Source organism: Erinaceus europaeus, chromosome 20, assembly GCF_950295315.1.
Source record: "Erinaceus europaeus chromosome 20, mEriEur2.1, whole genome shotgun sequence".
Taxonomy (NCBI): Eukaryota; Metazoa; Chordata; class Mammalia; order Eulipotyphla; family Erinaceidae; genus Erinaceus; species Erinaceus europaeus.
In genome coordinates, this window is record NC_080181.1 from 14,092,789 (window position 1) to 14,119,978 (window position 27,190).

General features: G+C 51.2%; 5 protein-coding genes across 6 annotated transcripts in view; 3 read left to right on the top strand and 2 right to left on the bottom strand.

Annotated features, from left to right (window-relative positions):
* The first annotated feature begins 51 nt into the window (after window positions 1–51).
* USP2 (ubiquitin specific peptidase 2) lies at window positions 52–4,756 on the top strand. The gene is given in 11 exon segments (XM_060179912.1): window positions 52–213; window positions 215–257; window positions 662–773; window positions 869–979; window positions 1,151–1,215; window positions 1,389–1,492; window positions 1,573–1,653; window positions 1,797–1,875; window positions 2,221–2,328; window positions 2,464–2,584; window positions 3,000–4,756. Coding segments are annotated over 11 exon segments (987 nt in total). The 5' UTR covers window positions 52–138; the 3' UTR covers window positions 3,088–4,756.
* The window catches only part of CBL (Cbl proto-oncogene), a 145,110-nt gene continuing 119,794 nt past the window's right edge, over window positions 1,875–27,190 (bottom strand). The window contains exon 17 of the mRNA XM_060179908.1: window positions 1,875–2,003. Within this exon, the coding sequence (XP_060035891.1) occupies window positions 1,969–2,003 (35 nt within the window). The 3' untranslated portion in view covers window positions 1,875–1,968. The remainder of the gene's footprint in view (window positions 2,004–27,190) is intronic.
* Window positions 1,883–25,990, bottom strand: RNF26 (ring finger protein 26). 2 transcript variants are annotated; one of them, XR_009546753.1, is made up of 2 exons: window positions 24,377–25,990; window positions 1,883–2,003 (listed from the first exon to the last, which is right to left on the bottom strand). XR_009546753.1 is itself a non-coding variant. In XM_007523579.3 (1 exon), exon 1 carries the CDS (start codon window positions 25,896–25,898, stop codon window positions 24,600–24,602), a length of 1,299 nt encoding a protein of 432 aa, XP_007523641.1. In that variant the 5' UTR covers window positions 25,899–25,990; the 3' UTR covers window positions 23,721–24,599. The 2 variants fall into 2 exon arrangements, 1 of the variants encoding a protein (XP_007523641.1); XM_007523579.3 differs by lacking the exon at window positions 1,883–2,003 and having other exon boundaries at window positions 23,721–25,990.
* On the top strand, window positions 12,791–20,506 carry MFRP (membrane frizzled-related protein). Its single transcript, XM_016188393.2, has 13 exons — window positions 12,791–12,999; window positions 13,104–13,206; window positions 13,311–13,424; window positions 13,556–13,732; window positions 14,002–14,215; window positions 14,653–14,783; window positions 14,910–15,035; window positions 15,263–15,339; window positions 17,848–17,996; window positions 18,410–18,540; window positions 18,694–18,792; window positions 19,454–19,581; window positions 19,675–20,506. The coding sequence occupies exons 1-13, from the start codon at window positions 12,946–12,948 to the stop codon at window positions 19,897–19,899; spliced, it is 1,728 nt and encodes a 575-aa protein (XP_016043879.1). The 5' UTR covers window positions 12,791–12,945; the 3' UTR covers window positions 19,900–20,506.
* C1QTNF5 (C1q and TNF related 5) lies at window positions 20,706–22,252 on the top strand. The gene is made up of 2 exons (XM_016188370.2): window positions 20,706–21,061; window positions 21,355–22,252. The coding sequence occupies exons 1-2, from the start codon at window positions 20,848–20,850 to the stop codon at window positions 21,870–21,872; spliced, it is 732 nt and encodes a 243-aa protein (XP_016043856.1). The 5' UTR covers window positions 20,706–20,847; the 3' UTR covers window positions 21,873–22,252.

The following is a 27,190-nucleotide window of genomic DNA, read 5'->3' on the forward strand; positions in this document are numbered from 1 at the left end:
TCACTTACCAGAAAGAACTTGAGGCCATAGCAGGTTTACCTCTGGGGTCCAAGAAGCAGAGAGTGTTTGGAAACTAAGTGAGCTGCCAGACAGGGGTCTCTCTTTGCTGATGGTCCACGTGGTTTCTTGCAGTGCTTCATGAACTCCATTCTGCAGTGCCTGAGCAACACCCGGGAGTTGAGAGACTACTGCCTCCAGAGGCTCTACATGCGGGGACCTCAGCCACAGCAGCAATGCTCACACAGCCCTCATGGAAGGTGAGGGGCCCTTCTGCACATACTGCTCTGCCTCCCCTCAGGCCACTTCCCCCTCTACTGTTTCTCTACTAGCAGTTGTGTTCTAACATGTACTGCTCCTGATTTTTTCTTATTATTTTTTAATTTCAAATAGAAAGGGACATAGGAGGAGAGAGAGAGAAACCACAGCACTATTCCACTATCTCTGGAGCTTCCCCAGTTGCTATGGTGTTCCTATGTGGTGCCAGGGTTTTAACTCAGGGCTTGTACATGGTAAGGCACAGGCCCTACCAGTTAAACTACCCCTGGCCCCTCCTTTTTTTCCTTTCCTTTGGCTCTTTTTGACTGGACTTTGTGTTTCAGTTTCTCATAGGAAAAAATCTCACCTGTCTTCTATATCCCCCTACTACCTCTCTCCCCAATAGAGTTTGCAAAACTAATCCAGACCATATGGACATCTTCCCCCAATGATGTGGTGAGCCCATCTGAGTTCAAGACGCAGATCCAGAGATATGCACCACGTTTTGTTGGCTACAAGTAAGGGTCCAGCAAATGTGCCATCACAGGTGGGTGGCAGTGCCAGCAAGTTAAAGGGATGAGAGGCTTTGCTCACTCTCTTCCTCTGGGCTCAGTCAGCAGGATGCTCAGGAGTTTCTTCGCTTTCTGCTGGATGGACTCCACAACGAGGTGAATCGAGTCACAGTGAGGCCTAAGCCCAGTCCTGAGAACCTCGATCATCTTCCGTGAGTAAGAGGAGAGCCGCATGGGGAGGCAAACTTGGTCCTCTGAGGCTTTTTGCTATTATTGGGGGGCAGGAGACAGAGAGAAGAGTTGGGAGAAATTCTTGAACATTAAGGATTTAGCTTGAGGAAAGATCCTGAAATTCAAATGCCTTCCTCTTTCCTGGTTCTTAGTGATGATGAGAAAGGACGACAGATGTGGAGGAAATATCTCGAACGGGAAGACAGTCGGATTGGGGGTAAGTTCATGAGGTGGAAGGGAGGCCTGCTTTCCTTGACAACTGTTTTTGTTCCTGAGTGGAGTGTGGACAGCCCTAAAATCATTCCCCCAGAGCACCCTCTTTCTGCCCAGTGTCCCACGAGCTGAGGCAGGAGCTGAGAAGGAAGACACACTTCTCCATCTTTTCTCCAGATCTCTTTGTTGGGCAGCTCAAGAGTTCCCTGACATGCACCGATTGTGGTTACTGTTCTACAGTCTTTGATCCCTTCTGGGACCTCTCACTGCCCATTGCTAAGGTAGACACCCGTGTAGCCCTACTTCGAAGCTCTCACTCTTAGCTTTTCATGTCAATGACCTCTGATCTTTTCTCTTTCAGAGAGGTTATCCTGAGGTGACTTTAATGGACTGCATGAGGCTCTTCACTAAAGAAGATATTCTTGATGGTGATGAGAAGCCTGTAAGTCACGCTTCCACACTTAGCAAGAACACATTTCCAAGACACCTCTCTAGGCATGATATTATCTCTAGCTGATCCAGCTTGGGAGCTACTGGCTTCAGCCCACACGAGTCCATTCTACCTCTGTTTGTTGTCTCTTTCAGACATGCTGTCGATGCAGAACCAGAAAACGATGCATAAAGAAGTTCTCCATCCAGAGGTTCCCAAAGATCTTGGTGCTCCGTATCCTTAAAATCTACCAAGAGTCAGGAGAATAGCACAGTGGCACCACACAGGTCCTGCATGGGACAGGTCCCAGGTCAGTCCCCAGTACCATCAACAGTCAGAAGTAGTCAGAGCTGAGTAGTATTCTAGTTAAGAAGAAGGGGGTGGGGGAAGCAAAACATAAAGATCAGGACCAGGACTTGACTTAAGAGGGTGAGCAAAGTGTAAAGAAAGGACAGCTAATAGCTTTTTCTTGTTTGGTTTTTCTGCGTCCTAAGAAGTGCATTCGCTTCCTGAGACTGTCTCCTTCACATGGTTGCTGTTCTTGCTGCCCTGTCTGTCCTTGACTCACTTTAATAACAGATCTGAAGCGGTTCTCAGAATCCAGGATACGAACCAGCAAGCTCACAACATTTGTGAATTTCCCACTAAGAGACCTGGACTTAAGAGAATTTGCCTCAGAAAACACCAGTGAGTATTCTTCAAGAAGGGAGGAAATAAGACACAATTGTTGATACACCAGGGAGACAGACATAGAAGTATGGCAGAGGGAACACGGGGGCAAGGAAAACCCTGGGGCCCTGAAACTGTCTGATTCCTCCTCAGACCACGCTGTTTACAACCTGTATGCTGTGTCCAATCACTCGGGAACCACCATGGGCGGCCACTACACAGCCTACTGCCGGAGCCCAGTAACAGGCGAATGGCACACCTTCAATGACTCCAGGTGAGGTGAAGGTCTCCGGACTCTTGGCTGTCCATCTGCTTTAACTCCCCCATAAAAGGTCAAAACCAAAAAAGCCCTGAACTGGGAGAGATATCTCAATGTGCCAGAGCAAGAACAGAGAACTAGCATGTCTGAAGTCCCAGAGGTCCCAGCTTCAATCCCAGTACTACCATAAGTCAGAGTGTGAATAGTGCTCTGGTCTGTGTCTCCCTCTTTCTCTCATAAAAGTATTTTTGTCTTGAAATCCAAGTAGCATGTGAGTGAGCTTTTGTAGAATCCAGAAGACAGCCGCACAGGTTGCTTGGGGTTGGAGAGGAAGAAGAGAGGTTAGTCCTCACACACACTCAGCCACTGTGCCTCTGTCTGTCTGATAGCCACGTTGCCAGGCCCCTGACTGTCCACACTCTCTCCACAGTGTCACACCCATGTCCTCCAGCCAAGTGCGCACCAGCGACGCCTATCTGCTCTTCTATGAGTTGGCCAGTCCACCCTCCCGCATGTAGCAGTGAGGAGCGACAGCCCTTCCTCCTTACCCTGTGGAGGCCCACACCCTAATTTTTTTCAAAGACAAAAAAAAAACCAAAAAAACAAAACAAAACAAAACAAAAAAACCTGACAAATAAGAGAAAAAATAAACTAAAGCTGCCGAGCAGGAGTTGCAACAGGCTGGTCAGAGTCCAAAGTGGGGAGCCCAGGTGCTCCTGAACCACACCGGCAGACGACCAGCAGGACACAGAGACTGGCGCCTGCACAGTGCCCCTCTGCTTCTCTTGTTTGCATTGTTTAAGCTTGTGGGTTTTTTTTTCCTGTGTGTGATAAACAACTGCGGCTGTGGAGAGAAGATCCTTATCCCTGTGCTGCTGGCTCCAGCCCCACTCCTCCTGGAAGACAGCGCCCTCTGGAGCCTACAGGGAGGACTGCTGCCTGAAGGCACTCATGTTGGGTGCCCTGTCTGCACCCCAGACCCTGCTCACCAGCCTGAAGCAAGAAAAACACCCATGAGCCAAGAGCCCTCTAAACGCTGCTAACTCCAGGGGGAAAGACGTGGGGACAATTTTGAAAAAAGCTGCTTTTGGTTTTTAGTAGCCCACCTGTTTTTCTGTTTGAGTTATCATAACTGAAGTTTTCTGACTGGAGATGCCCTCCTTCACACCTCTTCACAGCTGGGACATTGTGCTAGTTGTGTTTTATTGTTTTGTTTTTTTTTAATATTCTTTAAAGATGACTTTTCTAACACTAGCCCCTAGTGGTGCTGGTGGGGGTTGGCCAGGCCCCAAGTACAGCCACAGTAGGCCTAGGATCTAATAAGTTCTTGTTGTTATTGTTCTTGTTGTTGTTGTTGTTTAATGTTTTGGATGGAATCTATTCAATAGTTGCCTCCAAAAATTGTGCCTTATAGCATTTGGGGACCAGGGGGTGACTGCCCCTCCCTGAAATGTCCCTCAGCCTCTTCCCTTTTCCCCAGTGCCATGTGCAGGCAGGCTGAGCGCCCTAGGGCCACACCCTGAGCCCCTGGCTTGTTTGCATCGCAGTGAGGTGAAGAAGAGAGTAGGTCAAAGGAGATTTCTTATCAAGTTCTTCCTCTTGCTCCCTTGAACCACCCCTGGTCTGTTCCCCAGCTGTTTGAAGGATAGCACAAGCCCCTGAGCCCTAGAGTTATCCCCTTTTTAATTTATTCCCTCTTAGCAAACTTGTTCTCCCTGACCTGCCTCCCCTTTCTCAGAGCCTCCTAGACATAGGCCCTTTGGACCGAGTTTCTCAGGGATGCCCATGCCGCCCCTCAGCTCCCCTGGGCATTGCTCTTCAGTCCTACCTGGAAGCCCGAGCCTGGCTGTTTTGGGACATCTTGCCTCTGACATGTGTGACTCTTCCATGGGGGCTGACTTTTGCCCTAAGTGACCAGACAAAAATTCTCCTATCCCAGAGAAGGCAGCCATTCAGCACCAAGGCCCAGAGCTCTGCGTGCGCACACACAGCTGGCCTGGCACGTGCCCCCAGGAGGAGGCCTCAGAGAAAGACCCCCGAGTCTAACTGACCCAACACCCTTCTCCAGGGGAGACTGTGACCCTGAGCCAAAGGGCTGGTGTACACTTGTTTACCATGTAAGCAAGAGTAGAAGAATGTCTAATGTACAGCAGAACCTTGTACAGAATAAATAGCTTTGAGAAATAATTTGGTCAACGGCAGAATCTTGATTTGGGGCAGGGTTTGAATCCAGAAAGAGCTGTTGAATCAGCCAATTCCAAGTTCTGAGAAAGTTAACAACCCACTTACTAGTTTAGACTCTTCACACATTTCAAGAAATTTGTTTGGGAGTCGGGCGGTAGCGGGTTAAGCACACATGGTGCAAAGCTCAAGGACAGGCATAAGGATCCCAGTTTGAGCCCCCAGCTCCCCACCTGCAGGCGGGTTGCTTCACAGGCAATGAAGCAGGTCTGCAGGTGTCTGTCTTTCTCTCCCCTCTCTCTTCCCCTCCTCTCTCCATTTCTCTCTGTCCTAACAACGGCAGCATCAACAACAATAATAACTACAATAATGAAAAAAAAAGGCAACAAAAGGGAAAATAAATAAAGAAAAGAACTTTGTTTCAGCTGGACTTGCTTCCTAGTCACATCTTGCCGCACCTGTTTCTATAGACTTTGGGGCAAAACACTGAAGCATGAGGTATCTTATCACCAACCCTAAACATCTCACATGCCTCTCCTGAGAATAATGAAATTCTCTCCTTGAACCACACAGTCAATGAACCTACAGAAACTAGCATATCTAATAGACATCTCTTTACATGGACCGGCTACTTTTTAACTGCTGGTATGAGCACTCCAGTAGTTCTCTGTTGACACACTGGGGGCCTAAACAGATCAGTGGCGAGGGAGAGCAGGTTTACCGCAGAGTGAAGACAGCAAAATTTACTCTTAGAGCAGGCTGTGAATGAACCAGGCTGGGTCCTTGATAAAGGAACGGTCTCAGTTTGCTGCAGCAAGACCTAGAAACAGCTGGCCTTGTGGCCTTGTTCTCTGAAGTGCTCTGCTCCAAGACCTCAACCAACAACCCCTTAAAGTCTGCCACTCTGAGCCACACAGGGGCTTGTCTCCCTTGGTTTTATTTTTAAATTCTTAGATTTTCTACAGATTTTTTCCATTCCTTACTTTGGCCACAACACCACTCATCCCTGTCTATTGGCAGTGCTGGGGGTTGGACTTCTCACATGTAAGTCCTCTGTGCCACCTCTGCACTATCTCCCCAGTCCTAGATCTTCTATGTTTGCTATTGAAATTAGAATTTGGGAAGCTCGGGAGTCAGGTGGTTGCGCAGTAAGTTCAGCACAGGTGGCGCAAAGCACAAGGACGGGTGTAAAGATCCCAGTTTGAGCCCCTGGCTCCCCACCTGCAGGGGAGTCACTTCATATGCAATGAAGCAGGTCTGCAGGTGTCTTTATCTCCCCGTCTCTGTCTTCCCCTCCTCTCTCCATTTCTCTCTGTCCTATCCAACAACAACGACATCAATAAAAATAACTACAACAATAAAAAACGGCAACAAAAGGGAATAAATAAATATTAAATAAGAATTTGGGAAGCTGAAGTGTCCACCTGTTGGGTATACAAGCTTTATCCGAATTTCTCTTAAGCACCATGCCCCTGCTCTGAAGAAAGTCAAGGCACATCTATCCCACTCATACTGAGACACCAGTGGTAACTGTCAACGTTAACTCTTGGGCAGAGGCAGGCAAAAGGCTGTGCATTCTCCAAGCATGGACAAGAAGGATTGAAAACCGGGATTGAACCCTAGGCTTTCTCCCTGGCCTGCCTCAGAGTGACCTGACTCATGATATAATCTTAGACACTGAATTAGAATTCCCTTCAAAATGGAAATGATAACTCATTTGATGATAACTCATCAAAATGGCAAAATAACTCATTTGGTTAGTGTGCTGCTTTGCCATGTGCGAAACTTGGGTTCAAGTCTGGCCCTCACTGCATTGAAGGAAGCTTCAGTGCCATGGTGCCTGTCTCCCTCCTTCCCTCCCTCTCTTGAAAAAAAGGGAAGGGGGCTGGGTGGTGGCACACCTGGTTGAGTGCACATGGTACAATGCGCAAGGACCCAGGTTCGAGCCCCCAGTCCCCACTTGCAGGGGGAAAGCTTTACAAGTGGTGAAGCAGTGCTGCGATGTCTCTCTGTCTCTCATCCTCTCTACCCCTCTCTTCCCTCTCAATTTCTGACTGTCTCTATCCAATAAATAAATAAAGATAATTAAAAAAAAATTTTTTAAAGGTGAAGTCCCAGGTTCAATCCCCCGCACCACCATAAGCCAGAGCTGAACAGTGCTCTGGTTAAAAATAATAATAATAAATTAAAAAAAAAAAAACATTAAAAAAAAGATTGTTGAAAAAAAAATTTTTTTTAAGGAAGTAAAAAAAAAAGGGAGGGGGAAGGGGAAGAGGGAAATGAGGCTTATAGCAAAGTGGATAGTGAAGCAGTCCCCCAAGTAAATGTGTAAGTTGCTACTCCTTTGGCTAGTTTTTTACCAGCAGTATGCTCTCTTTGCCTCTCCCCTGGGAAAAAGATGGGCTAGAGTGACATGGAGAGCAAGCCTTAATCCACTCCATACTGGCTCCCAGCTCTCTGTGATTCTTAACCTGTATCACTCTCAGTCCCCATGGCAACAGGTCCTGGCACTACACAGATCCCAGACACAATCTGCCCCTGTGTTTCTTTATCCTTCAGCTTTGCCTCCTAGCAACTGGGATCTTTTTCTCCACTCTGCTTGCATTCCAGCAGGCCTCTCCCTAGGGGCACTACTCCCCCAGCAAACGATCTTGTGTGACCTTGAACAAGATTTTCTCTTTCTCTAGACCTTGGTGCCTCAGCTGTGAACTGCAGTGGTTGGACTAGTGGGTCTCTGAAGGTCTCAGCTCAGGAGCTCTCATTCTAAGTCACTTATTCCTCTACACTATAAAATAAGTTATGTGCAATCCAGGAAGTGGCACAGTGAATAGTGTTGAACTCTCAAGCAAGAAGTCCGAAGTTCAGTCTGTATCAGTGATCCTCTGATTCTCTCTCTCCTCCTATCCTTCAATAATAAAAATTAAAAACCTGGGAGTCGGGCAGTAGTGCAGCGGGTTAAGCACACGTGATGCAAAGCGTAAGGATCGGCACGAGGATCCCGGTTCGAGCCCCCTGCTCCCCACCTGCAGGGGAGTCACTTCACAAGTGGTGAAGCAGGTCTGCAGGTGTGTCTGTCTTTCTCTCCCCCTCTCTGTCTTCCCCCGCTGTCTCCATTTCTGTCTGTCCTACCCAACAACGACTACATCAATAACAATAACTACAACAATAAAATAAGGGCAACAAAAGGGGATAAATACTTTTAAAAATTTAAAAACCTTTACAAATTATTTTTAAAAATAATAAAAATAAGTTGGGGGGGGGACCCGAGCTGTAGCACAGTGGGTTAAGCGCACATGGCACAAAGCGCACAGAATGGCGTGAGGATCCTGGTTCAAGGCCCCGGCTCCCTACCTGCAGGAAAGTCGCTTCACAGGCGGTGAAGCAGGTCTGCAGTGTCTATCTTCTCTTCCCCTCTCTGTCTTCCTCTCCTCTCTCCATTTCTCTCTGTCCTTCCCAACAACGATGACAATAACTACAACAACAAAAAACAAGGGCAACAAAAGGGGATAAATATTTTTAAAAATAATAAGTTGAGGGACTTACATACTTCCGCTCTCCCAATTCCAGTTTATACAGTTCACATACATGTCACTAGTACATATAATTCATATGTAGTACTGTATAACTTTTAAGTGACCAGTGCTCAGAAAATGCACATTATTTCCCATAAATCTCTAGGGTTTGGACTATAGAGGTCACCTGATCCACAGTCTCACTAGGTCAGCATGGACAGGAGCGCTAGAGAAAGTTTGCCCAAGTCCACCAGTTTGTCAGTGGCAAAGGTGAGCAGGACCCCAGGTATCTCAGATCCTCCCCTTGGAGTTCTCTGCCTGGTTGAGTAATCAGACAGCATTTTGTAGGACTTCCTGTAGCAAAGTCCTCAGCCCTGTGCTTTAGGAACTGAGGTGGGCAGCATTATCATTGGAGAACTCTCTAGTTCTATAGGGCCACACCTGTTCTATAGGGCCACACCTATCTTAACTGTACGGACCCCAAAAGGTGTGGACAGGCACCTCTGAGGGTCTCTGCCCTTCTCTGCTCTATAGGCAGCACTGGGCACCTGGGTAGGAGACAGCACAAAGAAACTAATCCAAGTACTCCTCTCTTTCTCTTTCTTTACCTCATTTTTTCTTTTTTTCTTTTTTCAGAATAAAGGTCTTTCACTTTATTTGATTTTATTTTAAGAGAGAAAGACGAGAGCACTACTCATCTCTGGCTTGTGGCAGTGCTGGGGATTGAAACTAGGACCTTTAAAGCCTCAGGCATGAAAGTCTTTTGCATAACCATTATGCTATCTCCCCAGCACCACCACGCCCCCCCCTTTTAAAAAATATTTATTTATTCTCTTTTGTTACCCTTGTTGTTTTATTTTTTTTAAGATTTTTATTTATTTATTAATGAGAAAGATTGGAGGAAAGAGAAAGAACCAGACATCACTGGCACATGTGCTGCCGGGGATCGAACTCAGGACCTCATGTTTAAGAGTCCAAAGCCTTATCACTGAGCCACCTCCCAGACCACACCCTTGTTGTTTTATTGTTGTAGTTATTATTGTTGTTATTGATGTCGTCGTCTTTGGATAGGACAGAGAGAGATGGAGAGAGGAGGGGAAGACAGAGGGGGGAGAGAAAGACAGACACCTGTACACTTGCTTCACCGCCTGTGAAGCGACCTCCCCTGCAGGTGGGGAACCGGGGACTCGAACCAGGATCCTTATGATGGTCCTTGTGCTTTGTGCCACGTGCGCTTAACCTGCTGTGCTAACGCCTGACTCCTTTTTTTTTTTTCTGATTTATAAGAGAGCAAAAGAGAATCAGAGACTCACTCAAGCACATACAGTGCAGGGACTTAGACTCAGAATCTCACATGTGTAAAGTTCTGTGCCCCACCACTGAGCCACCTCCCCCAGTCATGCAAATTACTTCCTCTGTAATCTGAGCAGGACAAAACCTATTCAGACTGGTAGCTATCTAGCACATAGTGGGTACTCAACCAATGTCCACTTCCCTACCTCACCCTCATCTCCAGGACTGTACCTTCAAAACCCCATGAAGAAAGATTCTCTCAACAAATGTGCAGTCCTCTGGCCTCCAGGGCCACTGCTCCCTTAATTCTCCTGAACAACATAGCCAAGGATCAGGAATGGAAAACAAGTCCAGCACTGTCTCAACGAAGCAAAATCAGTGAGGCAGTACATAGAATGGGCATCTGAAAGCCAGGGTAGGGGTTGCTCGACGCTCTTAAAAATGATTAAGAAACACCAAAGAACTTTTATGTAGATTACGGTGATCAGTACTTACCATTTTTAAGTTATCATAAATGGAAATTAAAATTTTCCCCAATTTTAAATAAGTATTTCAAAATAATTGGTTCTATACATGCTGATGTAAATAACTTTTTTTCATAAGACTCTACTTCCCACAGGCCAGGGGGTAGGATATGGGGCCTGGAATCATGAGGTCCCAAGTTCAACCCCCCGTATGGCATATGCCAGAATGATGCTCTGATTCTCTCTCCTCTATCTCATAAACAAGTATTTTTTATATTTATTATTTATTTATTTATTCCCTTTTTCGTTGCCCTTGTTGTTTTATTATTGTAGTTATTATTGATGTCACTGTTGTTGGATAGGACAGAGAGAAATAGAGAGAGGAGGGGAAGATAGAGAGAGGGAGAGAAAGATAGACACCTGCAGACCTGTTTCACCGCCTGTGAAGCGACTCCCCTGCAGGTGGGGAGCCAGGGGCTCGAACTGGGATCCTTAAGCCGGTCCTTACACTTTGGGCCACCTGCACTTAACCCACTGTGCTACCGCCTGGCTCCCTTTCATTTTTATTTTTTTATTTATTTAAAAAAGGAGACATTGTGGTCCAGGAGGTGACATAGTGATAAGGCTTTGGACTCTCAAGCATGAGGTCCTGGGTTCGATCCCCGGCAGCACATGTGCTAGAGTGATGTCTGGTTCTTCTCTCTCCTCCTATCTTTCTCATTAGTAAATAAATCTTAAAAAAAAAAAAAAGGAGGCATTAACAAAATAACAAAACCATAGGATAAGAGGGGTACAACTCCACACAATTCCTACCACCAGATCTCCGTATCCCATCCCCTCCCCTGATAGCTTTCCTATTCTTTATCCCTCTGGGAATATGGACCCAAGGTCACTATGGGATGCAGAAGGTGGAAGGTCTGGCTTCTGTAATTGCTTCCCCGCTGAACATGGATGTTGACAGCTGGATCCATACTCCCAACCTGCCTCTCTTTCCCTAGTGGGGAAGGGTTCTGGGGAAGCGGAGCTCCATGACACATTGGTGGGGTTGTCTGTCCAGGGAAGTCTGGTCGGCATCATGCTAGCATCTGGATAAACAAGTATTTTTAAAGAAACCTCTGTTTGCCAAAACAAAAGAAATTGATAAGAAGGGTAGCTTTGTTTTCACATTATTGCAAATCTCATTAGTGTCTATCTTAATTGAGGCAGCTGAATTCTCATCTTCTAGGCTCCATCTATGCTGCATCACATATCACTCACTCGGCCACAAGACACTGCCCTGCCCTGCCCTGTCCATTCACAGACCGGAAACGGCAAAGAACATCTTGGTGTGGGAGTTGAGCGGTATAGCACAGCAGGTTAAGCGCACGTGACGCAAAGCACAAGGATCAGTGCAAAGCACAAGGACCAGCATAAGGATCCTGGTTTGAGTCCCCGGCTCCCCACCTGCAGGGGAGTCGCTTTACAGGCAGTGAAGCAAGTGTGCAGGTGTCTGTCTTTCTTTCTCCTTCTCTGCCTTCCCCTCCCCTCTCCATTTCTCTCTGTCCTATCCAACAACGACGACATCTACAACAACAAAACAAGGGCAACAAAACAGAATAAATTTAATTTAATTTAAAAAAAGAACATCTTGGTGTTATAAAGGAAATACTTTTGCCCCTTTAAGGTAGTCCAAAGAAAGGAGTGACAGGAGGCCAAGGCCCTTGCCATCCATGGAGTGAATCAGGAAGAATCTGGGGTGAGGGGTCTCCTTAGATGCCTTAAAAACAAGTCTGTCTCCTCTGTTCTCCTTCCTGCTTCTGATTCCTCCCTCTGGCCCCTCATGCCTCAGCTCCAGCCGAGGTATGTCCTAGAAAACGTGTGTTTTGGATTTACTCAGTCCTCTGTTAAAGTCTTGTCTCTGCAGTTTTCCCAGCTGTATGACCTTGGGAAATTGACCTAACCTCTCTGGACGTTAGTGCTACCTCGTGTAAAATGGCTGTGCTACCTACCTCCCAGAAATCTTTCACACAGGATTTGCGAAGCAGCAGACAGATTGCCAGTCCTCCTCTCTCCCAGAGGACAGCTGGGCCAGGCTGGGATTTTCCAGTTCAGTAGCAGAGCAAGAGGCATGAGCTGCAGGGAAGTTTTCCCATCCTGCAACAGCAGGTGGTACCACTCTCAGACTCTGGGCAGTCCAAAGCTTTGGGTACCTTCTTCTCCCCTGTCCTTTCTCTTGTAGACTCAGGGGTCCCAGGCAAGAGCAGCCAGTCCCCCCACTCACTTCAGCAGAGACATAAGCTACCCAAACACACAGTGTTCTTGCTAGATTCACTTATTTACTTGTCCTAGTTGCCCAAGGACATTAACAGGAGCCTGGCTGATGCCCCAGTAGCCCTAATTTAAGGCTGGTTTTGCTCAGGACACTAAGGAATTCTGAGCCTTTCAGCTGCAGACCCCTCACAGGTACCTTCTAAGGTTCCCTCACCTGCAAGGAAGTCCCACTAATCTCCCTCCTAGCACTTCCCTCAATATTTGAGGTGAAGTAAGAAAAGGGGTCGGCAGCTTCCCTGGTGATACATCCACAGAGCACCCAGATTCTTCTCTGGGGAGTTCGCTTGCAGCCACCACCTGTGTCCTTAAACACCGCTGCCCTGTGCTAGGGGCTTGGCCTCAGCATTCTCAGCTGAGTTGGATTAATTGCCCAGTTCATGCCTTTGAGAATTCTTTGGAATTCCTTCAGGCTGCCGACCTTTCCCCCACACAGTCGGAGCAGCCAGCAGCCAAAGCCAGTCTTCCAAGGGCAGCCCCAGAGCTGGTTGAGGTTGGCAGCCCTTTCCCTCAGGGAGCAGAAGCTGGCCTCTTGGTAGGGGCTCAGGATCAGACAGAAGATCCTTGGGGTTCTTGGGCTGTGGCTGGGACTAGACTGAGTCATGCAGAGCTTTGAGCCATGAAGGACTACTCAGATATCATCCTCTGCGTGGAGGCGACACCACTGAGCAAGGTAAGGTCAGAGGGGCCTGCCTGGAGCTGCTGGTGTCCCATGAACATGCCTACTCAGGTGCCTATCCTACCACTTCCCTTAGCCCTCAAGTCCCTCCCTTCCAGACTGAGTTCTGCAACCCTGCTTTTGAGCCTGAGTCTGGGCCACCTTCCTCCCATCAAGCCTTCCAGGAGGATGCCGACTGTGCCACCCAGGCTCCCTGGCATGGTAACCATAGTGCCCCCCCCCAGGGTAGATTAGCCCAAGAGCTCCAGAAGAGTAAGGGGCACAGCAGGGAAGGGGCTCTCTAAATGCCGCTCACCTGCCCCCAGGACAGCGCCCCCGGGGGCTGCAGCCAGACTGCCGCTTCTCCTGGATGTGTGTCCTCCTGCTAGCCAGCCTGCTGCTCCTGCTGCTTGGCCTGCTGGTGGCCATAATACTGGCTCGTAAGTGCCCAGCCCTAGCTGGGGAGCAGGGCCACACTCCATCGCCACCACCCCCTCCTCAACACCATTCATTCCACAGTTCCAGCTCCCCTGAATATCCCACCCCCCTCCTACCATCTTTCTGGCTCCAGAGTTCCAGGCTACACCTCCATCTGTGGCCCCTGATCATCCATTGCCTGCCCAAGACCTCTCTACCACTGGTATCAGCCATGCCACCACTGCCACCACCGCCACCACCACCACCACCACCCAGACAACTGCAACCCCTGGAGAGCAGCAGGAGACAGACAGGAGCCCCACACTGTCCAGTGAGTACTGTGGGCAGAATTTCCTGAAGGGCTCAAAATGGAGGTGGGGGTGGCATCTTAAGAAAAAGATGTTCTCAGGTGGGGGGTAGATAGCGTAATAGTCATGCAAACAGACTGTCATGCCTGAGGCTCTGAAGTCCCAGGTTCAATCGCCTGCACCACCATAAGCCAGAGCTGAGCAGTGCTCTGGTAAGAAAAGAAAAGAAAAAGAAGAAAGAAAAAGATGTTCTCTCTCTTTGCCTTCTGAACTCTAACCTTCATTTCTGTAGCCTGTGGTGGCCTCCTTCCTGGCCCCAGGGGCTTCTTCAGCAGCCCTAACTACCCAGACCCTTATCCCTCCAATGCCCACTGTGTTTGGCACATCCGGGTAGCCACAGACCAAGTAATACAGCTTAGGATTGAAGCCCTCAGCATGGAGAGTGCAGCCTCCTGCCTTTTCGATCGTTTGGAAATCTCCCCTGAGCCTGAAGGCCCCCTCCTCAGGTAGGTCCTACTGACCCTGGCAGATCTGACCTCTGTCCTGAAATTCCTTCTGGAGGCCAGACCAGAGAATTGAGTGGGAAAGAGGTGGAATGGGAGGGTAAAAGGAACTGACCTCTAGGCCCTGCTCACCATATCCTTTCTGGGTGATCTTGGGAAGGTCACTTCCCCTCTCTGACCTCGGTTTCCATATCCATACAATGAAGCATCTATCATCTATCTAGCTTTCCCATGAATAATAACTGCAAAGATGGGGGTGTGATGGGGAAGAAGCAGAGATCCCTAGGAAAGAAAAGAACCCCTTCTGTGCTCACAGGACTACCAGGCTAAGTAAGACTTGAGGGAAGAGAGGACAGCAGGCCCAGGCAGGCCACATTCTGGCTGGCCCTGAGCTGTGAGCCCCCAGCTTCACCCCACACATACAACCCTGGTTCTTGCAGAGTGTGTGGGAGAGTGCCTCCCCCTACACTCAACACCAACGCCAGTCAACTCCGGGTGGCTTTCGTTTCGGACAGCAGTGTGGAAAGCTTTGGCTTCCATGCCTGGTACCAGGCTGTGGCTCCTGGCCATGGTGAGTATGTCCCCACCATGCCCCCAGCGGCCTGGTCAAGAGTCCACTTCCCTCCCCTTTGGTCACTCAGATCCTGGCAAAAGAGGCTGGGGACTAGGGGTTTCTGAATGCACTTGCCCCTTGCAGGGAGCTGTGCCCATGATGAATTCCACTGTGACCAGCTCGTCTGCTTACTGCCTGACTCAGTTTGTGACGGTTTTGCCAACTGTGCTGACGGGAGTGATGAGACCAACTGTGGCACCACGCTCTTGGGTACGGCGTGCAGGCACAGTGGTTGTATTCTTCAGGCAGTGCATCCAGGTTGAGACTAGGGCCCCCAGTTTAGGACCAGCCCAATCATTCTTCTGGCATAGGATTTGTGTGTCCCTCCTCCACCGCCCCCCCCACATGAGCAAGTCCATATTCTCCCTTCAGCCCCTGCCCACCCACAGGGCAGAGGCACAGCCCTGGCCAACTCGAGCCCCTCATCCTCTCTATAGGGTGTGGGGGGAATCTGACTGGACTCCAGGGCACTTTCTCTGCCCCCAGCTACCTGCAGCAGTACCCTCACCAACAGGTAAGTCAGCATGCTGGTGGGGGGGAAGCTTAATGTCACCAAGAGCAGTGGTAGTGCTGCTTTGTACCCAGGAAAGTCAGGGATCAAGCAGGCTAGAAAGGAAAACTCTTTCTCCTCCTACTTCTTTCAGGCAATGGGGTCCTGTGCATGGGCAATACTACAGCTCTACAGCTGAATGGCTTTCCCAAACCAATTTTCTTTTTTATTTGGGGGGGGGGGTAAGAGGAGTGAGGGAAAAGAGAGAAAAGACACACCACAATACAGCTGTACTATGCATGAGCATCTCCCTTGTGGGGTCAGACAGTGGCATACCAGGTGAAGTGCACATCTTATGAAGCGCAAGGACCAAGGATCAGCGCAAAGATCCGGGTATGAGCCCCTGAATCCCTACCTGCAGGAGAGTCACTTCACAAGTGATGAAGCAGGTCTGCAGGTGTCTATCTTTTTCTCTCCCTCGCTATCTCCCCCTCCTCTCTCCATTTCTGTCCTATCCAATAAAATGGCAACAACAGTTCCCAAGAGCAGTGAATTTATAGTGTAGGCATGGAGCCCCCGCAAAAACTCTGGAGGCAAAAAAAAAAAAAAAAAAGAGAGAGAGAGAAAGAAAGAAAGGAAGAAGAAAAGAATTAAAAATATATTTATTTGTTACCTTTTGTTGCCCTTGTTGTTTTATTGTTGTAGTTATTATTGTTGTTATTGATGTCATAATTGTTGGATAGGACAGAGAGAAATGGAGAGAGAAGGGGAAGACAGAGGGGGGAGGGAACGGCAGACACCTGCAGATCTGCTTCACCACTTGTGAAGCGACTCCCCTGCAGGTCGGGAACCGGGGGCTCGGGATCCTTACGCTGGTCCTTGCGCTTTGTGCCATGTGTGCTTAACCCACTGCACTACTGCCCGACTCCCCAAGAAAATAATTTTTAAAAAATTTCCCTTGCTGTCTATGGTGCCCCCATGGGCTACCAGGGCTTCTTGCATGGTGAAACACATACTCTACCAGTCAGACTATCTCCTGGCCTCTATTTATGTTTTTTTTTTTTAATTAAACAAAATTCAATGGTGGCCAGGTAGTGGCACATCTGGTTGAGCACACATGTTACAATGTGCAAGGACACAGATTCAAGTCCCCACCTGCAGGGGGAAAGCTTTGTAAGTGGTGAAGCAGTGCTGCAAGTGTCTCTCTGTTTCTCTTCCTCTCTACCTCCCCATTCCTCTTGATTTCTGGCTGTCTCTATACAATAAACAAATAAAGATGATAAACAATAAACAAATAAACAATAAACAAATAAAGATGGGGGAGTCAGGTGGTAGCGCAGCGGGTTACGCACATGTGGCACGAAGCACAAGGACCAGCAAAGACGGGTATAAGCCTCCCAGATCGAGCCCCCAGCTCCCCACCAGTGGGGGGAGGGGAGGGTTGCTTCACAGACAGTGAAGCAGGTCTGCAGGTGTCTATCTTTCTCTCCCCTCTCTGTCTTCCCCTCCTCTCTCCATTTCTCTCTGTCCTGTCCAACAACAATGACAGTAATAACAACAACAATAAACAACAAGGGCAACAAAAGGGAAAAGATAGCCTCCAGGAGCAGTAGATTTGTAGTGCAGGCACTGAACCCCAGTGATAACCCTGGAGGCAAAAAAAGAAAAGAAAAATAATAGTATTACATTTTAGGAATATAGCTTTACACCAGTATGTGTGTATAAGACTCACTGCACCAAGGGGCCAGGTGGTAGTGCACCTGGTTGAGTGCATATGTTAACAGTGCTCAAGGGCCCAGGTTTAAGCTCCCAGTCCCCACTTGCAGGAGGAAGCTTCACAAATAGTGAAGCAGTGCTGGAGGTATATCTCTTTCTCTCTTCTTCTCCCTCTCTCAATTTCTCTCTGTCTTTATAAAAATAAAATAATAATTAAGAGTCAGTTTGGTGCTGGAAAAACAGCTCCTCTGGATAGTGTGCTGCTGTGCCATGTGTGGAACCAGACTCAAGCCATGCCCCTACCACGTTGAAGGAAATTTCAGTGTTGTATTTTCTTTCCCTCTCTGCCTCTCTTTTTCTATCTGAAAATGTCAGCTCAGAGCAGTGGAGCCCTGGAGATGGGGGGTGGGGAGAGGATCGGTTTGGTTACTTTTTTTTCCCTTTTACAAGTTCATTTGTTTTATTTATATTCCACAGATGAGTGAAACCATCTGAGGTTCAATCCCTGGCACTACCATATGTCAGAGCTAAGTGTGCTCTGACCTCTGCCTCTCTCTCATAAAAATCAATAAGTAAAAACTGAAAAAGAGGAAAGACACTCTCAGTAGTTATCTTCCAAGGAAGGGAACACCATTAGGTAGTGTTCCCCCACTGCATAAACTCATGTCTGCAACCAGACACAAAGACCTGTCTTAGCTTACCAGCCATGAACAGTAGCCAAGCCAGGTAGCAGCATCCTCGCCTCCAGAGCCTAAGCTGGCTGCCAGGAAGATGAATGACACCACCACCACCCCTTCCTGCCTTGCCCTTCCCCAGCTCTGCACCTGGCACATCTCAGTACCAACTGGCTATGGCATTGAACTAGAATTCCACAACTTCAGCCTGGAAGCTCTGGAGGAGTGCAAGCTTGACTACGTGGAAGTGTACGAGGCCAGCAACTCAGGAGCCATAAGCCTCCTGGGCAGGTACCACAGAGCCAGGAGGAGTGAAGAGTGAGCCCCATCCACCATTCAGCCAGACTAGGCTTCTAGAAATTACCCAATCTACTCCCTGACTTCATTTCTTTCTACTCCTCCAAGCAAGAGATCTCTTTCACCTCCTGAAAGGCCAGTCTTTCTCTTCTCAATACCATTCCTGCTCACATAGGACCTGCTGACAATCTTCTCCACATGCCAGTTCCCCTTCACTGATTTCCCTACCTTATAGTGGCTCTAGTTCAAGTAGCTTATGTAATATTTTGTCTGCTGAATGCATGTCTTCCTTGTTATATCCTCAGCTCCACAGGTCAGCACAAGGCCTCCCCCCCCCCCAGCACTGCCCGGAGCACCACACCTGCTGTGCTAGGCACCAGCCACAGCTTGCTCTCTGCTTTGGGCAGGTTCTGTGGAGCAGACCCACCCCACCGCCTTGTCTCCAGGCACCACCAGCTGGCTGTGCTCTTTCGCACAAATCATGGCATCAACAGCAGGGGCTTCTCAGCCACCTACCAGGCCCTCAACACCACAGAGAGTATGTGTGCAGGGCGAGTGGGTGTGGACAGGAGAGGTGCCCCCAGGGGAACAGGGAAGGGTCTGAACACACACTGCCCTCAACCCCGGCACCATAGAGGCAGTAGGACACGGACATATCCAAGGACACTGTCAATGTCCCCTGTTCCTCCAGGGGACAGTGGGTGTAAGAATCTGCAGTGGATATGTGACACGTGGAGAAACTGTGTGGGAAGTGGTGACAACTGCAGCAGCCCATTGGTGCCACCTAGAGGTGAGAGGCCCATCTGGGGCCCCAGGAGCAGGCTAACGCCCATTGGTAGTAGACCTGCTATAGCACACCTCCTACCAGCTCACCCCTTCCCTACCTCTGAGTCCAGAAGTGGATAATAATGGGTGGTCTTACCAGTGGGAATTGAGAATTGGTGGTTGGGTTATCAAGAAGCAGGGTCAGGAGATGACTTACCCAGTAGAAAGCAGGCCTTCCATGTACCCTGGGTTCAGGCCCCGGATTCAAGCCCCAACATCACAGGAGAACATCTTATACAGCACCAGGGAAGTTCCACAGGTAGAATGATGCCATGGTGTCTCTTCTCTCTTTCCCCCACCTAAATAATTAAAACACTGGGGCTGGGAAGACTGTACAGTGGTGGTATGGGCTGTCTTCATTCCCCAGCACCACGATGAAAAAGAAAACACCAACCAGCCCAACCTTGTCACAAAGAGAACCATCCCAAAGACAATGGGAAGAGCAAGGGTGCTCCTTCCAGCTGCCCTGGGATCCCTACCAATGCTGGTGCCCCTCCTCTCTGCAATAAGCAGGCTCTGCACACCCCTCAGGGCCAGTGAGCCTCTGTTATCTCACTCCCTCTTACCCCAGGGAGCCACCAGGTGACTTACCCCAGGTCACAAGGTGGCTCTTCTTGCTTTCGCAGAACTGGCCTGTGAGCCTATCCGGGTGGAGATGTGCCAGGGGCTGAGCTACAACACCACGGCCTTCCCGAACATCTGGGTGGGCATGGCCACCCAGGACGAGGTGGTGGAGGTCCTCCGAGGTTACAAGGTGCTGGTGCACAGGAGCCCCACCCCCAAAAGGGGAGGGACCTGTAGCAGCAGGGAACATGGGCCCTGATACCTGATCACTTCCTTCTTCCAGAGCCTGACCAGACTGCCCTGCTACCAGCCATTCAGGAGGCTCCTCTGCGGGCTGCTGGTGCCCCACTGCACCCGGCTGGGCAGCGTCCTGCCCCCCTGCCGCTCAGTGTGCCTGGAGGCAGAGCACCAATGCCAGCCTGGCCTGGCTCTTATGGGCACCCCCTGGCCTTTCAATTGCAACAGGCTGCCAGAGGTGGCAGGTCTGGAGGCCTGTGCCCAACCCTGACCCAAGGCCGGCCCTGCCCCCTGCCTGCTCATGCCCATTTGCTTGTGCTTGGCAGAGGCCCAGCAGGGGGCTCTGTCCTTCCCCTCTGGGTGTCTTAGGAGGAGAAGTCCTCCAGGGTTAGTGTGGCCTCTCCTCCACCTACCCCAAGCTCTATCCTTACCCTGTATTTATCCTACCTGCCATAATGTCACCGGCTGACGCTGAAACAGATGGAAAATCGCAACTGCCCTTCCGCATTCAAGTCAGGATTCCCCATTCCCTGCCGACTTTTCAGGCCCTAAGCCCAGTCTTCTGCCTTCTGTCATCATTTAGTTACAGAGGAGTACGAGTATGCAGCAGCAGTGGTGTGCAAGCCCGGGCCAGAACCTTGTACCCCCATTTCTGTCCCTGTTCGGCTCATGGTTCTACCTCCCTGGGCGCGCTGAGTCTCTCTCCCCCTCCTTTCTCTATTCAAACCTTGGCCGCCCGCCGGGCGACACCACGAGTTATTTCCCTGCTATTTCCCAGCCCCGAGCTCTTGGCCCCTGAACAACTGGTTTCCTTTCGGCGTCTGGGAGGAGCCAAGAAGAGCAGCAGGGAGCGGAGCGGGACCGGGTGGGGGTGCCAAGGGCAGGGGCGTTGGGGGCGGGCGCAGGGGCCTCAGTAGCCAGTGAGCGCCCCCAAGGAGGCCGCGGGGAGCAGAGCAGCCCCGGGTCAGGCCGGGCGGGGGTGAGTCTAGGGATGAGGGCTGGGGACCGGTGGGGGGGTCGCGGGACAGGCAGGGTGCCTGCCCAGTGGCGGGGGAGGGCTGCTCCTGGCAGGGGGCCCAAAGGCGAGCCCCTTCTTTGTCCCTCACTGCGGGGTGAGGACCGGCTGGCCCGGTCAGGATGAGGAGAGTGTAAAGCGCTGGGATTCCGGGTCCGACCCCTGTCCTGCCTGGCCCACAGACTGCGAGAGGACCCAGGCAACATGAGGCCACTGCTCGCACTGCTGCTCCTGGGCGTGGCGGCTGGCTCGCCCCCACTGGACGACAACAAGATTCCCAGCCTGTGCCCCGGGCATCCGGGCCTTCCTGGCACGCCGGGCCACCATGGCAGCCAGGGCCTGCCTGGCCGAGACGGCCGCGACGGTCGGGACGGCGCGCCCGGGGTTCCCGGCGAGAAAGGCGAGGGTGGGAGGCCGGGTAAGGAGGCTGCTCCCCGCCGTCGGGGGGGGGGGGGGGGGGGACTCTGCCCCGAGCTTCCGCCAGGGGGCGCCACAAGTGTCCCCGCCGGTTCCAGTTGGGCACCCGGCAGGGTGGAGGAGAGCTGAGTCAGCCCCAGGAGCCGAATTCCCTAGACCAGCTCACTGGAACACCCCTGCCCTTCGGGAGGCGAGGCGGGCACCGGCGGGAGGGCACCAGTAGAGGAAGTGGCCTTTGGGGAACCTGGGGGCGCGGGACACCCTAACTTGATCCTTGTCTCCCTACCCCCACAGGACTCCCGGGGCCCCGAGGGGAGCCGGGGCCTCGAGGAGAGGCAGGGTCCGTGGGGGCCACCGGGCCTGCTGGGGAGTGTTCTGTGCCCCCGCGCTCCGCCTTCAGCGCCAAACGCTCAGAGAGCCGGGTGCCTCCGCAGTCCGATGCGCCCCTCCCTTTCGACCGTGTGCTGCTAAATGAACAGGGACATTACGACGCTACCACTGGCAAGTTCACCTGCCAGGTGCCCGGGGTCTACTACTTTGTGGTCCACGCCACTGTCTACCGAGCCAGTCTGCAGTTTGACCTGGTCAAGAATGGCCAGTCCATCGCCTCTTTCTTCCAGTTTTTTGGGGGGTGGCCCAAGCCAACCTCACTTTCCGGGGGCGCCATGGTGAGGCTGGAGCCAGAGGACCAGGTGTGGGTACAGGTGGGTGTGGGTGATTATATTGGCATCTATGCCAGCATCAAGACAGATAGTACCTTCACTGGATTTTTGGTATATTCTGACTGGCATAATTCCCCTGTCTTTGCCTGATGGCCACTGGGAAGGGAGCTCCGCTGTCACACCTAAGGGAAGAGGGTGACGCTGACGGTAACCTCACTTCTGTCCAGGAGGGCTGGCCCCCTGGAATGTTGTGGAATGATTGCAGAGGTGAGGTGGGGGATTCTCCACCCATCTGTCCCTCTGAACAAGGTCAAAAGCTGACAGATCAGGCCTGGTGGCACAAGGCAGTGTCTAGATTTCTGCCCAAGACCCAAGGAGGGCTTGTGCTGGCAGGGGTGGGTCTGCCTGGCTCTGCCCCAGGGTCCTGGGGCAGGGTGCTTGCTCTCTTCCTGCTCCTCTGCTCCTTTCTGCCTCCATCCCTGTTTCTCAGCCCTTTTTTCAGAGATCAGTCAATAAAACCTGAAACCCTCTTACTGTCTCCAGCCTTTTTTCTAGAGTCGTGGGAATGCCCTGACTCTGAAGAACAAGGGGTTAGGGAGAGGGATGGAGTGCTCAAGTAGAAGGAGGGCTCTCAGGCTGGAAGGAGGCATAGGGCAGGTGATATAAGCAGCAGCTCTGGAGGGATGAGAACTCCACAGAGCTGCCACCTACATGTGTGGATTTTGCACAGCAGTGCCGGCTTGAAGAGGATGTCCTTCCAATGTGGAGCTCTGGGTGCCCAGCAAAAGGAGCAGTCTTGACCAGCAGAAAAGGAGCTGGAGATTTTCATTCACGACCGCCCTGGCTGCTTGCCTAGTCCCTAGATGACGGGAAAGCTCTTTTGTCAGTTTCCCATGCCAGGAGCGGATTGCCTCTGGTTATCTAGAAAGTATCCCCAAAATGACCACAAGGCGGCACCCTAACTCCAGACTGTGGCAGTGACCCTGAGGTGCTAGCACAGACTAGAAAGTTGCTTAAGGGGAGGGAGGGCATTGAGGCCTGCCTGTGGAATTTCAAATAGGGTGGAGAGAAAGGGGTCCTATGCTCCCAGCTCAGGAAGTTTATGTTCTCACCAAAAAATGTTTACACTAACATTAAACAGAAACTGGAAGGAGCCAAGTCTCCTCTTTGCCCAGCTCCCTCTGGGCCTCCCAAGTCCAAGGTGGATGTGGGGAACTCTCCCCCACATGCTGAGCATAGCCTGGGTGGGCCGCGCCACCAAGTCTGAGGTTAGCCACAAAATCCCTTCCAGGCTCCTTTCCTCTGACCAGAACCCAGCCTGGCTCTACCTCCAGCCAGTGACTAACCAACCAGGGCTTTGGTCCCCCAGTAAGCCCAGCCTTCAACCCAACAAAAAGTGGAGGGGGCCTCTCCGAAGCTTCTTCCTGACCTATCCCTTTCCCCCTTCTTCTAGAAACAGTCCCTGGCACTGGGCTCCTAGATTTAATATCCAATTATGGGGGAACATCCCCCCTCTTGTATGGATCATGTGAGGGTGGATATGGCCAACAGCACTGGACTAAGGAAGTAAGCTAGAGACCAGCTCCAGTTCCCAGCTGTCTACCTAGATGCCACAATGGCCATCCTCCAGCCCATCATAGTGCACTTGATGCCCAGACAACAAAGGCACATGCCAGCTCCTCCAGCAACCATAGGAGAGACTGGATTCCAGGTAGCAGAAACCCCAAGTACCTTCCTAGGAAGAGTGGTTCCAGAGGAAAAAAGCTGGGCAGGCTGCCTCAAGGGATATGGAAGTTCACGGTTCTCTCCACTGATTTTTTTAATTCTGAAGGGAGAAAAAAAAAAAAAAAGCAAGAAAAGACACTGAGGGCTTCCAAAAGGCACATCTGTGAGAGGGCACAGATCAGAGGGACCAATCACACCAGGCCCCCCACCCAGAAGCACTGAGAGACCCCTAACTACTGCACACCCTTGCAAGGATGGATACATAGGCCACCAGAGCTGTCAACAGAACTTTATTCACTGGAGACTGGCTGGCTTCTTAAGAAGCTAACTGCCCCTAGGCCCTGGCTCCAGGTGTTTGGACCCTAGTGGAATGTGGACCATCTTCACTCCCCAGTTCTGGAGAGACACAATGGAAGGGAAATGCCATTTTACTTTGGAGTGGGAAGTGAGAGGGGAATAAGTAGAAATCTGATTATCCCTACAGAGGCTCCCAGTAAACTGGGGAACCAGAGGGTCCATGGTCCCAAAGGCAAGAGCAGATGCCCACACCTGCCCCAACACAGGGGTAAACTCTTGATCCCAGCTATTGGATCAGGTTGGTAAGTAGTCCCACAAGATCATAACCAGTCAGAAGTGGTAGGTCTACAGACACGCAAGAGTGGTGCCTATACCCCCCAGAACCTTCCAGGACACAAGAGCTCTGGCTGAAAACTGAGGATCAAGATCATTTCAAGATGACTGAGTTGCCCAAATTACCAAATGACACTTTTGTGTAATGGTTGCAGAAGCTGGGGAGAGGCCCTGCAAAGTCCCAAAAGACAAACCAGAAGCAGAAAGCAGGACCTGAGATTGGCATCAAGTTGGGCCCTGGCAGGCTGAAAGCTGTCCACAGTGAACAGTCTCAGGGTCTTGCATAGTGACACACTTACCACCCTTGCATCATGGGGACCCACTGGGAAAGGAGAAGCTTGTTTCCCTGGTCCCGTCTGGGTCACAGTCTTTCAGAATTCCCCATCTCGCTGGCTTGAAGGTGTGGCATGGCAGCCTCGGGGACAGGAAACAATTCAGTCCAGAACCCAGTGAGATGATGTTAATGCTGTCCTAGCACAGGTGGCTGCATGAAGTGTGGAAGAGCAGGCAGGCAGGGAGTCTTCAGAGGTAGACATTGAGTGTCTGCAGGATGCCCTGGCGGCAAAGAGGGCAATTGCGGTGGTAGATGGGGTGACGCATCAGGATTTCAGTGCAGGCCTGGCACAAGCACAGGTGTCTACAGGGCAAAAGCAGCACCGTCTTGCTCTGGTCTTGACAGATAACACACTTCTTCCGCTCCTCTTGCTCCTTCAGCAACTTCCATGGGTCTTGCCCAGCAATAGGCTCCTCCTCATTGAGCCTCTCCCGACCTCGGGCAGATGTTGCTCTGGCCGTCCTAGCCTCCTCCTCCGTCTCTAATCTGGGTTCTGCTTCCGGAAGAGCATCCTGTCGCCAGGTCCTGGCCAAGAGCACACGTCTAGAGCCACCTTGGGGGGCCCCAGGTGCCCCTCCTCTGTTCTGCCAGTTTGCTAGCTGCAGGCTGCGGCTCCAGACACGGCGCCAGGCCTCCAAGTCCAGCGCCAGGTGAGAGAGCCGTACAACATCCTCTCGGAGCCTGTGGTAGGATGGCAGGGCATGGAGCTGACCCAAAGCCCGTGTGGCAAGTCTCAGGATAAGGTCTGGGTGCAAGACAATCACTGTCACTGCCAGCACACAAACTAGCAGCACTAGGCCAGTGAGATTCACAAGCGCAAAGCTGGCCAGGAGGCGTGCACCAGAGGCCAGGAGCTCTAGCACTAGCTGACAGGGACTCCAGAGGAGGATGGCCATGGCCACAGCACTGCTGGAAATGTGGGCTAGGAAGGCAGCCACCACATCTGTCATCCTACACAATGGTCCCATCACTGCATCCCATAGGACCAGCAATAGAGAGAAGAGGTTCTGGGTGCCAATGAGGCAGATATTCACTGCACTGTTGATCACATAGGCCACCAGGCTCATGGCAATGGCACAGATGTCACAGAACTGGCGTAGCAAAGCATGGCCATTGGAAAGCACACTGAAGACACCCCGGTGCAATATCTCCCGGCTCCGTAGTGCCCCATGAGAGGCCAGGTGTCCCAGGAGCTTTAGGCTCTCCAGACCAGAGTAGCAACTATATAGTAGGGTACACATGGCCTGCAATCCCCCAAAGGTGAATCGAACCAACGCTTCGATCATGGCCAGTAGTGAAAGCAGGAGTCCACGGCCCAAATGCAAAATACTAGTCAGTACCGTGTGTGGCAGGTTGTAGATGAATGCCAGGAGCCAGGCCAAGGAAGCCAGGAGGGAGGACACCAGCAGGAAGTTGAGGTCCAACACCAAAGTCAGGACGTCGAGGACCAGGCCGACCCCATTCACCACCAGGTATACAGCCTCCATGACAGGGCTATGGAGGTCAGTCCAAAAGGAAATCTGGCTCCCAGTGGAGTGTGTGTGTGTGTGTGTGTGTGTGTGTGCGCGCGCGCGCGCGCGCGCGCGGGGGGGGGGGGGGGCGGGGTGTCACGGTCGGCAATACTGGAAGACGGGAGGGGGCTACAGATGAATTCTGAAGGGAAATGAGCAGGCTGAATCAAGAATCTGAGGAAGGAGAGGGTTAAGAGAGAAGTGGAGATTCAGTGGAGGGAAAGGGGCCGAGGTGCCGGTTCAAGAATACCGGATATCTAGGAGGGAAGAGGTCAAGCATTGCCAAAGTGAAGGTGAGTCCTGCCTGGATAAAAGCCCTCAGCTTTGGATGCCGGGCGGTAACGTACCACGACCAAGCAAAGGGTCAGACCGGGCACTGAAGGCATCAGGCAGGGCCGGGACCGGGGCCGGGTGGGCGGCGCAGGCTGGGCGCGGGCTCGCGGACCAGCTACGCAGATGCCCCTGTCCCCGCCCGGCCCCCGTCTTATGGGCTCGCGGCGGTGTGCGCTGAAAGAGGGAGTGGGAAAGAAAATCAGCAGCAGCAAACCCCGGGCGAGGCCTCGACTCCACTGGGCGCCGCCATCTTGTCTGCGGGGGTGTGGCTAGAGGCGTGACAAGGAGGGCGGAGCGAATAATTTCGACCAATAGAATGAGTCCAATCTCTGGCAACAGCGGGCACTCATTGGCCTGTTTGAATGGCGCCTCAATGTATGTCCAAAAGGAGGGATGGAACAGATTGAAGAGTCCCCGCCCCTTTACAGTAGTGATTGGTCAATTTAAGAGCAGAGGCAGAATATGCCCTTCTAGCCCCACCTCCTAAAGGAAGAGGACTTTAGCTCAATTTCAGAGCAGTTGTTTGGCTTCAGAGCTTCAACTTTTTAGGTTTGTGTTACCGGCCACTACCTCTGAGTTCAGCTCTAGGATTTCACAGTCTCCACAACCTACTCAGGTTCGCTGCCTGGTCTTCCTCCATTCAATATTCATCGTTTGCTCACTTACTGAGTTCCTACAAGTAACACTGAGGACACAAAAAATATTTAAGAGCATGTCTGCTTTCCAACAGTTTATAAGGCGAAATAGATTGTTACTGGGATTTCCAGATAGCTCTTCCAAATTGTTTCCTCAAGCTCCGCCAGGATTTGTCAGCATCCTCAGGAGATTACCTCATTGTCTTTGAGAATAAAAGGCCACAGAAGGGAAATAGATCACCTTCCTTCCTACCTCAGTCCCTATTCATTTACTTAAACACTCCAGTTAGATATCTGTAC

Excerpts from the sequence above, each read along its gene's own strand:
- MFRP (XM_016188393.2), top strand. The coding sequence starts at position 12,946 with ATGAAGGACTACTCAGATATCATCCTCTGCGTGGAGGCGACACCACTG. Across the intron at positions 13,733-14,001 it reads CAGGAGCCCCACACTGTCCA|CCTGTGGTGGCCTCCTTCCT; the intron begins GTGAGTACTGTG and ends TCATTTCTGTAG. Across the intron at positions 18,793-19,453 it reads CCCATTGGTGCCACCTAGAG|AACTGGCCTGTGAGCCTATC; the intron begins GTGAGAGGCCCA and ends TTGCTTTCGCAG.
- C1QTNF5 (XM_016188370.2), top strand. The coding sequence starts at position 20,848 with ATGAGGCCACTGCTCGCACTGCTGCTCCTGGGCGTGGCGGCTGGCTCG. Across the intron at positions 21,062-21,354 it reads AGGCGAGGGTGGGAGGCCGG|GACTCCCGGGGCCCCGAGGG; the intron begins GTAAGGAGGCTG and ends CTACCCCCACAG.
- RNF26 (XM_007523579.3), bottom strand. The coding sequence starts at position 25,898 with ATGGAGGCTGTATACCTGGTGGTGAATGGGGTCGGCCTGGTCCTCGAC.